At 34.4% G+C, this 13,069-nt stretch overlaps 1 protein-coding gene across 1 annotated transcript in view; it reads right to left on the reverse strand.

Moving 5' to 3' along the window:
• Positions 1–1,823: 1,823 nt before the first annotated feature.
• Positions 1,824–13,069, reverse strand: part of DPY19L2 (dpy-19 like 2) — a 97,197-nt gene continuing 85,951 nt past the window's right edge. Inside the window, exons 20-22 of the mRNA XM_055314752.1 lie at positions 10,950–11,049; positions 9,530–9,655; positions 1,824–1,974 (exon numbers count right to left, since the gene is read on the reverse strand). Coding sequence (XP_055170727.1) covers positions 1,824–1,974; positions 9,530–9,655; positions 10,950–11,049 — 377 coding nt within the window. The remainder of the gene's footprint in view (positions 1,975–9,529; positions 9,656–10,949; positions 11,050–13,069) is intronic.

Below are 13,069 nucleotides of genomic sequence, written 5' to 3' on the forward strand. Positions count from 1 at the left end.
GTTGTTGAATTCTATGAACTTCTTTAAAAAATATTTTTTATAACAACACCATCGAAAATGTGTTACTTTAAAAAAAAAGAGAGAAAATCTGTTACTTTAATTTCATGAATGTTAGGTTTTAGGTCTCTTTTCCTTCTTTGCCCAAAAACACACCAAAACAAATTATTTGAAAATGCTAAAATAAGTAAAGTGTGGCATGCTTTCTCAGCTGCTTTGCATCCTGTGTTAAAATATTTTACCACTGTAAAAGTCGAAAATAATTTTACTGGTTTTCCTGCATCTAAATCCACATAAGCATACTTTTATGAAATATTTTATTAGCTAATACAGCTCTTCTTTAAAAAATTCTACCAATATTTTAAAGAAATATTTCCTATGAAAACATTATCCAAGATGTATTTTAATTTTTATGAATGTTAGGTGTTAAGTCTCCTTTCCTCCTTTGCCCCATACCTAGGCCCAGACAAATTATTTGAAAATACTGATAAAATGAGGACACACTTTTTTTAGATGTTTTGTACCCTGTATTAAAATATTTTATGATGATAAAAGTTGAAAAATAATTTTATTGGTTATCTTGAATATAATCTCCCACCTACTATACATGAACTAATCTATGGAATTAAGTCAATTTATTATCCCAAATGTAAAGGGCCAAGAACATAAGGGAATTACAAAAACTCTGAGATGATGAATTTAAAGTAGATAGATATAAAAATACTACAGATGTGGCATATTTATTGTCTGTCAAGCAGAGGAAGAATGTTTATCTCTGTAATTGTCAATATCTTCAAGATAACTATTTCCCACTTTTAAAGCATTATTGTTGTATAGGTTTTATATTGGAGGAGGAGATTTACAAAATATCAACTTCCTCATCCAAAACCAAAAATAAATGAGGATTTAGAAATATGTTATTACAAAAGCTGGTGATCAGAGAGACGGTAATGAGGAAGTAAGGTTATGTCCAATGAGCTACAGGGCTGTCAAGATGAAAAATGCCTTTGCTTCATTCAGGATACAGAATCTTAAAATCTCATATGATAAATCTAGCTGGATCTTCTTTTCCGATTATGTTTTAACCCCAAATTTGGTCATGTACCATAGCAATTTTTATTTTGTCTGAATGTTAAAAGAAAACCCACTGGATTATATAGATAGATTAATAAGCTGTTGAACTTCGGTTGGGAACTAATCAATAGGAAATACTTATCTGGTTGGGTAAATAAATTTCAAGAGATTCAAAACATTACGAAATAAGTTGTTTTAAAAAATATTGAACTTGAAATGATAAAAAATATTAAAAGATATTAAAGCTCTTTCCTGAGGGCTAATAAAAGCAAAAACAAATTTAATAGACACATGGTTATACACAAATTTCCTCACAGAGGTAAAGAAGTTGTGATTAGTATAAGGATTTCAAGGAAGTGTCGTTTCAGAAACTGCATTAGTCTATTCTAAGTGGTTTAAAGAGTTTGCGCTGGAGAGAAAATTCGAAGCACCTAGTTGGATACAAAAGGACTTACATATACCTTCGACTTATTAAATCTCATTGTTCTTTTACATATATTTTTCTTTAGAACTTTAAGATGGACATTTGTTTATGCAGTATTAAGTGATTTAAATGACAAGCCTAATGAGGCTCACATTCAATGGAGAACAATGAAATAATTTACCTTTTAGTAATCAGAATAACTTCAAATCATTTTTATTATCTTCTTTTTAAAGGTCCCTTATTAAAGTTTGTGATTTTATTGACATAAATAAGGCAAAGTGTTTTCTACACACTTGTTTGCATCAGAGTCTGATGGGTTGTCTCGTTCTCAGTTAACCTTTAATACTCTGTACATACTATTCTGAAATACTGTGGTGAAGTAAGGCCTCGCATCTTTGAGCAAGATGCTACATAAGGGAGGGTTCGCTGTATTGGAAGGGTCTTCTACATCCCAAATTTCCAGCATACTGCAACCAGGCCTAAAAAAGGGGAGGGGCACATACATATCCATATTAAAAATCAAAATATACAGGGAGAGTATATAAACTATAAATAAATAAATAAATAAATAAATAAATAAATAAATAAATAATAAAGTAGCTCCAAGATTTTTAGAGACTAATTTGTTTGATATTTTATTACATTTCAAAAATTTGTAAGTTCACCATTTAGAGATAAAAATGAAATTAAGGATGTTGCATTTTCATGTTCTACTTAATCAAATAACCCATGTATTATTAACCTTAACAGTAAAAGTCCAATATCCATTTTGAAATACATTACTTAAAAATTTATTTTCAGAATGAAATGTAAATAAATATATTTTCTAGGTGGTATCACCATCCAAACACAAGGCTAAGGCCCATGAGTAGCAGAAGACAAAGGAAAGCTAATCTGATTCTTGATGAATTTCCTATTTCTGAGCTTCACCTGACTTAGATTAGCATGGAAACATACAGTCCAAGGCAAGGAAGGAAAGCACTTTTGCCAGATTTGTTCTCCTCAACCCTTTCCTATTGTGTGTGGGTGGCTCTATGATTGGACTGACTGGGATACTAGTTCTCACTGAGGAATAACCTTGCATGAGAGTCAGTAAAGGGAGGAAGTCAGGGAAAATTGGCTATTATTTTTTAACAGGTATATTGAGGAATCATTTACATACAATAAAATACACCCATTTTATAAGTTTGATAAATATGGGCAAACGTGCATAGGTGTGTAAGCACCACCACAATCTAACACAGAAAATTCCCAGCACTGAAACAAGCTCCCCTGAGCCCTTCTGGCAGTCAGTCCCCTCGCGCAAGCTTAGCCCAGGCAAACACTGCTCTTCTTTCTGCAACAACGTTTTGCCTTTTCTAGAATATTCTAGATATTTCTAGTCACTGCAGTTTTTATATATTACTCACACGATAACAATTCCATCCCTTTTCCTTCAATCTATATATGTATTTCTATTTAAAATGCATGTCTTACAGGCAGCACATAGTTGGATTTTGCTTTTGTATTTGGTCTACCAATCTCTGCCTTTTGACTGGAGTGTTTAGTCCTCATTCACATTTGTAAATACTGACACTGTTTGACTTAGGCTTTTTTTTTTTTTCTATTTGTGTCATCTCTTTCTTGATTTTCTAGTTCTCTTTCTTGACTTCTTTTATGTCAAGCAGAAAGTTTTACTGCATCATCCAATTTATTCATTGGCTTATGCAATTTTTTTGTCTTTTTTGTGGTTGCTCTAGATATTAAAACAGGCATCTTCAATGTATCACAATTTACTTAACATTAACTGGATTACTTACAGACGATGATACATTTTATTTTTGTTTACTCCCTTGCTTGTGCTATTGCTGTCATATATATATATATAATATATATATTACATTGTAAACTCAAAAATACAATGGTATTATCTTTGCTTTAATTACTCATAAGTTTTTAAAAGATTTTCATATATAAAAATATATATATTCATACAGAGTGATTAATATTACCCACATTTTTACCATTTCCAGTGCATTTTAGTATATCCTATATATATATGAATTTTGAATGATCATTTCAATGTCAGTTGACTTCTATTGTTTATGAAAAGCCAGACATTTATGAAATCATTTTTCTTTTGTTTCTTTCAAGATTTTCTCTTTTCTCTTTGTTTTTCACCAGTTTGACTATGATGTGCCTTGGTGTGGATTTCCTTGGGTTTATCCTAGCTGTATTTGTTAAGTGTAATTGAATCTTTAAGTTAATGGCTTTCAGTGTAGAAGAAACTTTTGGCCAACATTTCTTCAGGTATTTTTTTCTGCTATTTTTCTTTTCTTTCATTTTTTTCTGATACTATATATTACCCATGTGCTCAACTACTTAATAATACACAGGTCTTTATGGCTTTTGCTACTTTTTCTTCAATCTTTTTGATCCCTGTTCTTTGGATTGGCTACTTTTTCATGATTTATCTTCCGGTCTTTGATTTTTTTTTCCCCTGTTGTCATATCAAACCTATTATTGAGAGCTTTTAAAGAATTTTCATTCATTTATTATACTTTTCAGTTCTAGGGATACCTGGGTGGCTCAGTCAGTTAAGCATCTGCCTTAGGCTCAGGTCATGATCCCAGAGTGCCAGGATCCAGCCCTGCATCAGGCTCCCTGCTCAGCTGGAAGTCTGCTTCTCTTTCTTCCTCTACTCCTCCCCCTGCTTGTGCTCTCTCACTCTCTCTCTCTTTCTCTCCATCATTTTTTCTCTCAAAGTCTTAGTATGCTTTTCAGTTCTAGAATTTCCTTTTTCTGGGGCTTTTGTCTCATTGTTGAGAATCATTTTTTGTCTTTTATTGATGTCTTCCTTTAATTCTTTGAACATTCTTAATTCCTTGAATATAATAATAACAACAGCTTTGCAGTCATCCACTGCTCAGTCCAACATCTCAATCTATTTGAATCAGTTTCTACTGACTTTTTTCCTGAGTTTTGGTCAGGCTGTCCCCCTTTTTTTAATTGGTCTGATAATTTTTTGTTGGAAATTGAACACTGGAGAAAATAGGGGGCAGTGAGTCTGGAGTCTGTTTTGTTCTTCTGATGATTGTTATTTTCTGTTCTGGTAAGCAATTAACTCCCCCAGATGTCCTGTCTTGTGCAGCAACTATCTCTGCTCAGTTTTTTTAGATTCCAGCTATTTCTTCCTTCTATCCCTGGGGTTTTCTTTGTGTTTTTATCAGCCGGGGATTTGGGCAGAGTTATATTCATATTTGGAAACCTATGGAAAACTTCTCCGTATTTCCCTTGCTTTGGGGGGTTCTCCCCAGAATGTGGAGTTGCTTTGTTACCTCTTATTTCTGCCCTAACATCTTGAAACAGTAATGACTTTGCTTTCTGCTTCCTGCTTCCTAGGGTACACACCTAGGGTTGCAAGTTGGGAAACGTACGTGGTCAAAAGAACAGGGAATTTGCAAATCTCACCAGGAGTTCTCTTTTAAGGGTAGCCATCTTGGGGCACCTGGGTGGCTCAGTTCATTAAGCACCCAACTCCTGGTTTCCCTTAGGTCATGATCTCAAGGGTCATGAGATTGAACCCTATGTCGGGCTCTACACTGAGCACAGAATCTGTTTGAGATTCTCTCCCTCACCTTCCACCCTCTGCCCCTTCCCCTGCTGACTCTAAAAGAGACAGATAAAATCTCAAAAAATAAAAATAAAATAAAATAGATAAAAGGATATACATTTTGGCTCTAGTTTTCATCTGCCCTTTTCCTAAGTTCCCAGGGGTTTCTCAGAGGCATGTGTAGAATAGGTTTTAGGTAGAATTTATATTCAGATTTTCGATTTTGGTCTTTCTGTAGTGCTCTTGCTTCTAAAATGTCCCCTTCAAATATCCAGCTGCCTTGCTACTCACAGCTCATCTGCCACCATCTGTCCCCTAAAATCAGTAGGCTGTGATTTTCTGCTCTAGTAGGATCTGGAAGAGGGTGATTTAGGAAATGCTCGCAGGCAAGAAGTTCACAAATTCAGAGACGTCCTTCAAGTACAAATTTCTTAAGTTTCTGTTTCTCTTTCACTTCCCAGAGACTTCAAATAACTGTATTTACTATAATTAAACCTAACTTTGGATGCATCCTGTTAATTGAAGTATATGCATATTGGAATTATATCCTTGCTTTAAGTAGTGCCTTGGTAGCTCTTAAGACATGGTTCTAGGGATGCCTGGGTAGCTCACTGATTGAGCTTTTGGCTCAGGGTGTGATCCTTGGGTCCTGGGATTGAGTTTTGCATTGGGGTCCCCAGAGGGAGCCTGTTTCTCCTTCTGCCTATATCTCTGCTTCTCTCTGTGTGTTGCTCATGAATAAATAAATACAATCCAAAAAAAAAAAGACATGGTTCCAATACACAAGAGTCTCAATATGACACTGAGATCCATGGAACCATGCAAAGCAAGAACATAATTTTGACATGCTTAAGTTTCAGCTAATATAGTACCATGCAAAGTAAAGAGTGCTTGTGTTTTCACCCAGTTCTTATAACTGTAATCTCTGGGAGCAGTAAACCAACCTCTTGATAATATTAACTGAACTCTCTTCAAAACTGGTTTCTTATGGGTCCTATGTTCAATGTCCTTGGACATTAGATAGACCAGTAACTCCTAAATCCAGTTTGTCCAAACTATAAAATCCAATTATCACATTTCACTATTTTCTTTAAATGTCACATAGCCTTAGGCCTTTAGGTAAGGAGTATGTAATATTTAATAGAACAGAGTTGTGAAGAAAAGTAGAAGCAGCCAATTTTGTAAAAAGAATTGCCTTAAGAGAAAATTTGCTATCCCTTCTTTAGAATTTATTCCTGGTGTCTCAAAAGGCTATTAGGGATAGTTGTAGAATGTTTGTCTGAGTCTTGGGATTTTAGAAGACTTCTTTGCATAAATATTTAGAGTACAATTATAGAAGTAAAAACACACAGATCTTAGTGTACAGTTCCATGAGTTTTGAAAAATGCATACACCCATATAAAAAACATGTCAATCAAGATCATGAACACTGTCATTATTCTAAGAAAAGAAAAAAGTTCTTGAATCCCTTTTCAGAATATCTTCCCACCACCACCTTTATCCCCTGCTCCACCAAAGCCAACCACTATTCTGATTTCTATTTCCACTAGTTTTGCATATTTTGAACTTCATAGGATGGAATCACATAGTATGTACTCTTCTGTGTTTGGCTTCTTTCATTCAGCATGTTTTTGAAATTCATTCTTTTTTTCACATATCAGTTTATTCCTTTTTATTGCTGAGTAGCATTCCAGTGTATGAATACACTATAAATTGTTTATTCATTTTTCTCCTGATATTTGGGTTGTTTCCAGTTAGATATTATGAATAAGGTGGCTGTAACATCCTCTATGGGCAGATATTTTCATATCTCTTATTTAAATTTCAAGGAGTAGAAGTGCAACAGGGCAAATATATGCTTAAATTTTTATGCAAAGACTCCAAATACTTCTCCAACGTGGCTGCATCATTTACTCTCATTAGCAATGTAAGAGATTTCTTTTTTTAATATTTTATTCATTTATTCATAAGAGACACAGAGAGAGACACACACACACACACACACACACACACACAGGCAGAGGGAGAAGCAGACTCCATGCAGAGAGCCCGATGTGGGATGCAATCCTAGGACTCCAGGATCACTCCCTGGGCCGAAGGCAGGCGCTAAACTGTTGAGCCACCCAGGGATTCCTAATGTAAGAGATTTCTAGTTAATCTGCATCCTTGCCAATATTTGGTATTTTAGTTTTTAAGATTTTATCTGTTCTAAAGTATGTATTATAGTATCCCACTGTGGTTTTAATTTGCATATCCCTGAACACTGACAATATTGAGCAGCTTTTCATGTATTCACTAGTCAACACATATTTCCTTTCATGAATTATGTCTGTCCAAGTTTTGTCCATTTTCAACTGTATCATCAATTTATTATTAATTTCTAAAACTTCATATAAAAATATATATCTCCTTTATCAGATATGCACTTTACAAATATTTTCTCCAAGTCTGTGGATTCCCTTTTCATTTTCTTAACATCTTTTGAGGAGGGGGGCCTGGGTGGCTCAGCGGTTGAGCATCAACCTTTGGCTCAGGGCATAATTCTGGAGTCCTGGGATCAAGTCCCATATTGGGCTCCCTGCATGGAGCTTGCTTCTCCCTCTGCCTGTGTCTCTGCCTCTGCCTCTCTCTGTGTGTCTCATGAATAAATAAATAAAATATTTTTTAAAAAATTTCAATTTTGATGTGTATGATTTAGTTTTTTTTTAACTGTTAGTGCTCTGTGTTTCAAGAAATCTTTTAATTTTAGCTTTTACATTTAGTTCGGTAATCCATGTCAAGTTAAATTTTTGTTTATGGTGGTATGGATCATGGTTCACTTTTTCTTCTACAGAGATATTCAGTTAGATCAGCAACACCTCTTGAAAACACCTCTCTTTGCATTCAAGTAAAAAAAATATTTTCAATTTACTTTGTGGGGTTTTATTTGATCCATAGTTATCTATAAGTTTACTGCCTAATTTCTAAATATGTATGGGTTTATTAGATATCTATATTTAGTAGATTTCTAATTATTAATTTCTAATTTAATTCTGTATGATTTCAAATCTTTTAAATATACTGAAGCCAAAAATCTTTAAAAAAAAAAAAAAGGCAGCCCTGGTGGCTCAGCGCTGCCTTCGGCCCAGGGTGTGATCCTGGAGACCCAGGATAGAGTCCCACGTCAGGCTCTCTGCATGGAGTCTGCTTCTCCCTCTGCCTGTGTCTCTGCCTCTGTCTCTCTCTCTCTGTGTCTCTCATGAATAAATAGATAAAATCTTTAAAAATATATATACTGAAGCCATTTTTTATGGCCCAGCATATGTTTCCCTTGATGAAAATTCCATGTTCCTTTAAAAGAATGTGTGCTCTGCAAAATGTATTTTCCCTGAACTGTTCTATAAGAGTAATTAGGTCACATTATCTTATACTGTTTGTTGTTTCTATCTTCTAATTCTTACAATTTTTAAACCTAATCTTCTCAGTAGAGAAAGGAAGTTAACATTTCCAACTATCATTGAAAATTTGCTTATTTTTTCTTCCTATTCTGCACATTTTACTTTGTGCACTTTGAAGCTCTGTTTAGATACACACATTTTAGAACTGTTATATTTTTTGATGAATTAGTCCTTCTGTCATTATAAAATGTCCATCTTTATTTGTGGAAATATGCCTTATTTTGAAGTCTACTTTATTAAATTTTAAATTAATATGATGTATACATACACTAATATTATGATGTTTCTTTTTCTTCCCTTACAAGGTGCCATTTTTTCCTGACTATATTAGATATTAAAGTTAGGTGTTAAAATTAGTTAGTAAAACTTATGAACCTCACTTTTCAAAAATATTTTATGGCCTAATTCCTAATTATCCATAGGAGAAATGAAAATTCTAAATGTTATATTTAATACAAATAAGAACCTTTTAAGTTAAAGAGTCTAAGAAAAAAGGCCTCAAGATATCCATTAAACATTTAAGGATTTTGTGATTTTTAGAAATCCAAAATTCAGAAATTAAAAATTATACTTAGGAATGTTTTTCTTACTATGTCTTCTTGAGTTATCTGAAACTTTTCTCATAAGTCTTATAAATTCAGTGTTCTCCAGCTGTAGTAAAAGAATGCTAATGTCTCACACTGCTGTAAATTCAAATCTGTATTTCATGCATCTAATATAAATTATCATAAAAATTTGAAAAATTATAAAGGAAAGCTACATTTCAGATGTTAAATTAAAATGAAAAAAATCTGTAAGCTAAAATATACTATAGTTTCTTAAACTTAGATTCTACTTAAATGATACTTACTTTCCTACATGAAATAATTTTAAATAAAATGCCAGGATATTTTAATGGAATTTACTTAGAATAAACATTCTTAAAAAATCACAACTACTGAAATAAAGAAAAACATTTGTTTCTTAAAGATATTCCATATCATATAGTATAGGGCTCATACTCACTTAGTTCTCACAACACACCACGCCTCTTCTAAAACATAATAATTCACATGTAACTCCAACAATTTATCTCTCACTTCTTTTGCAGATTTTCGACTATATGTGGAATAAACTATTTTTGTCCGGGCCCTTTATGTTCAAAACACAAGTTAAAAAAATTTTTTAATAAGTTATAATAGAATGGACTAAAGAAATTTTGCTGGCAAATTAAAATCTCAACACTCACTGGATGGAACATTAATATATATGACCTCAGGCAGCATGAATTGCTTTGGGAATAGCATAGGTTATTTTGGATACATAAGTAGTTTTCACATTCCTACTTACGTTTTACATGTGCTAAAACTTACAGTGGTTTGAATTTTGTATGTACTGCTTGTTAGTGTTTACTGGAACAGACAGACAAACTGGCTTAGAGTCCAGACATGGGTAGCAGGATAATAGTTTAGAATATAGCTTTGCTTTTCGTAACGCATAAAATAATCTGCTCATGGAACACATTCAGATAGAGGTGAAGAGAGAAAAAAACAGACTTTACTAGATAACTTCACCTACTGAAATTATCCAAAAAGCATATGAATTGAAGTTGAAATTTAGCCAAGTCATACTTTCAGATAGAGGGCATCAAGCGTAGTAGTTAGGAAGCCTGATAAACAAGATTATTCACCAAAATACGATTTGGTCCTCAATAGAGGAATTTTTATGAAATCTTGAACAATTACCATCTATGTACTGGACATTTCTTAAAATTTCAAGCATAGGGGATGTGCAATGTCCACAACCAGACATAAAACTTTAAATAACTTAAATTTTTATCTCTAATAATAGGCCAAAGATGCATTAGCAGGAAAAGATTACCCTGGCAATTACTAAAATTATTAAAATAACTTTTAAAGTCAATTATTTAAGGAAAACAAACCTTTCACACCTCAATGACTCATAACTAGCTAGCAAAAACACCCTAAATTTTCATAAAATCATGTAACATAAATTTCATGCACTTTTTATATCTGTTAAAAAAGGCTAGTTATAGGTCACCAGGAAGACGGAGAATGGTTTCTTAAATCAGGCAGAGGTTCAGAACACAGGCTGGCAAACTATGGCCATGGATCAGATTCTATCTCCTCTTACTAATACTTAGCAGTTCTATTGGAGCATATTGACACACATACAGGTTAATCATAAAAATGTGACATTTTCACATCGAGAAAAATTAGCTTTTTTCATTTTTCAGAGGTTTATTAAGCTTTCTTTAGAGTGAACAGGTACATATGATAATTTCTGGGTAGTTACTATACATTTTTAAACTTCCAGCATGAATATGAAGATGAGAGCATGTGTGTGTGTATGTGTAAAATTTTCCCTGTTCCTAAGAACCAATGTCAGTTGTAAGCATGTTTGGTTGAAACAATGAGTTGCCAACCTCAAGTCTGCATCCTCGTAATGTGGGTGATTCACAATGGGGTGAAGGGTAGACAGCTTGACACTGGCCATCGTAGGCATGGCACCTGCAAAAACAGCATCTGAAAAACAAGAATATATTCCTTAATGACATATTTTAAAGAAAACCAAAGGTTACTACTTATCTATAGTATTTGAACTAGAATTAAGAAAGATGAAATACATTTAATAACCATCGGCATTATTCTTTTTCTTTGGTCAATATTGTCTATTACAATAACAGCCAGCTTTTCTATCTCTGTGCCAGGAACTGTGCTAAATAAGTTTATTAGGACTAGGCAATTTAATTTACACAACTTTATGAAGTAGGTTCTACATTATTCTGTAAAATAAACTAAGAGGCAACAAAGGTAAGTAACTTGCCCAAGACTACCCACCCATGTGCACCAGAGCCCACTCTCAGCCACTTCACTACAACTTCTTGCCACATTCAAACTCAGTGTAAGAGGCAATACTACAAAAACATGCAGGGCCAGAAAGAACTGTAAAACTTTCTATCTTGTTCCCATAATTTAAAATGTCAAGAACTGAGAGACTGTTACAAGGGGTAGGTCTCATGCTACATCTTTTAAAATGAAATTGTGAACTTGTGAACTATAGTTCCTTGGAAGACAAAGACCAAATGCTCACTTACCTCCTGGCACTTCTGTAGAATAAATTATTATATAATTTTGAAAGGTTATTATCATTTTTAATCAGGATAATAAAATCACTAATAGGAACAAGGCATGTGATTCAGATCTACTGTAAATAACTGAATGTTTGCTTACAATATAACTAAGTATCCTAAACATAACTTTGGGTGGAATAATCTCTACGTATGACTTAAATTTGAAGATACATAAGTCAATCAGTGTAGAGGTATATATTTATTATTATAAGATTGAATAATTAACGATGGAAAGCTCTTAAGCTAGAGCAGTGGTTCTCAAGCAGACATGATTTTGTTTTCCAGGGATCTATGTGGTCAATTTCTGGAGACATTTTTGGCTGGCACACTGTGGGGGAGAGAGGTGCTGTTGGCAACTTGTGGGTAGAGGGAGGGGATGCTGCTAGATATTCTGCAGTGCACGGGCCAGGCCCTAATGTCAATAGTGCCAAGGCTGAGAAAATGTGGGCTGGAGGGACCCAAAGCCCAGCACCACAGTTATCAGGAAAAAACTAGGTGATAGAAATACCCTGCAGAGTCTTCACTCTTGGTGACGAGATAAATATGAACAAGATGGGGAAAGAATATTCTATTTTCTTATATGTTTGCTGAAGTTTCCACATATACTCTACTAAATGTATTAGATAAAAGTACCCCTTCTGACTGGACAGAGCTTCACTAATACCTGACTTGGTAAGCAGACCGTGGGCTGGATTGCAGTTCCCACTTGTCCTCTCCATACAGCAACTGTAAGCAGTACACGAACTATACAGCCCTGCAAGGACCTGAGCGCAAGCATTAGTCTCACCCATACTACAGAACTTCATGATGCTTTTAGTTTTTAAAATTTTTTTAAAAGATTTTATTTATTTATTGGACAAAGAGAGAGAGCAAGAGCTCACAAGCAGGGGGAGTGGCAGAGAGAGGGAGAGAGAGAGAGAGAGCAGCAGCTCATCTCAGGACCCTAGGATCCCGACCTGAGCCAAACGCTGCTGCTTAACCGACTGAGCTACCCAGGCGTCCCCAACAGGCTGCCTTTAATAAACATGTGGTAAACCTTGAGAGAACTCATAATTGAAGAATGAAAAGATTTATAAGAAGATCAAAGAAGAGGTGGCTAAAACTAGGGTAGGAGTTTGTGGGAGTTACCTTAGGATAAATTGTCAAATGTAGGCCCTCTCTGCTAGGAACCTAAGATAAACACTGGAACAAAGTCAGACACAGGAGATTTAAAAGTAGGTACCTCATAAAGCTTGGGAAAAATAACTACCTGGGAGGGGGTAAGGGAGAGTAAAGGGACATCTTGCATCTCATACTCCTCTAGGGAAAAAATTCACTAGAGGATTAATTTTGAAATCCTGATGAAACTGGTCTGGCAGCTGTGAATGATGGTCCTGTCACCTCTGAAAACCCAGCGTCTGAGCTGAAGCTTA

This window comes from Nyctereutes procyonoides, unplaced genomic scaffold, assembly GCF_905146905.1.
Source record: "Nyctereutes procyonoides isolate TBG_1078 unplaced genomic scaffold, NYPRO_anot_genome, whole genome shotgun sequence".
NCBI lineage: Eukaryota > Metazoa > Chordata > Mammalia > Carnivora > Canidae > Nyctereutes > Nyctereutes procyonoides.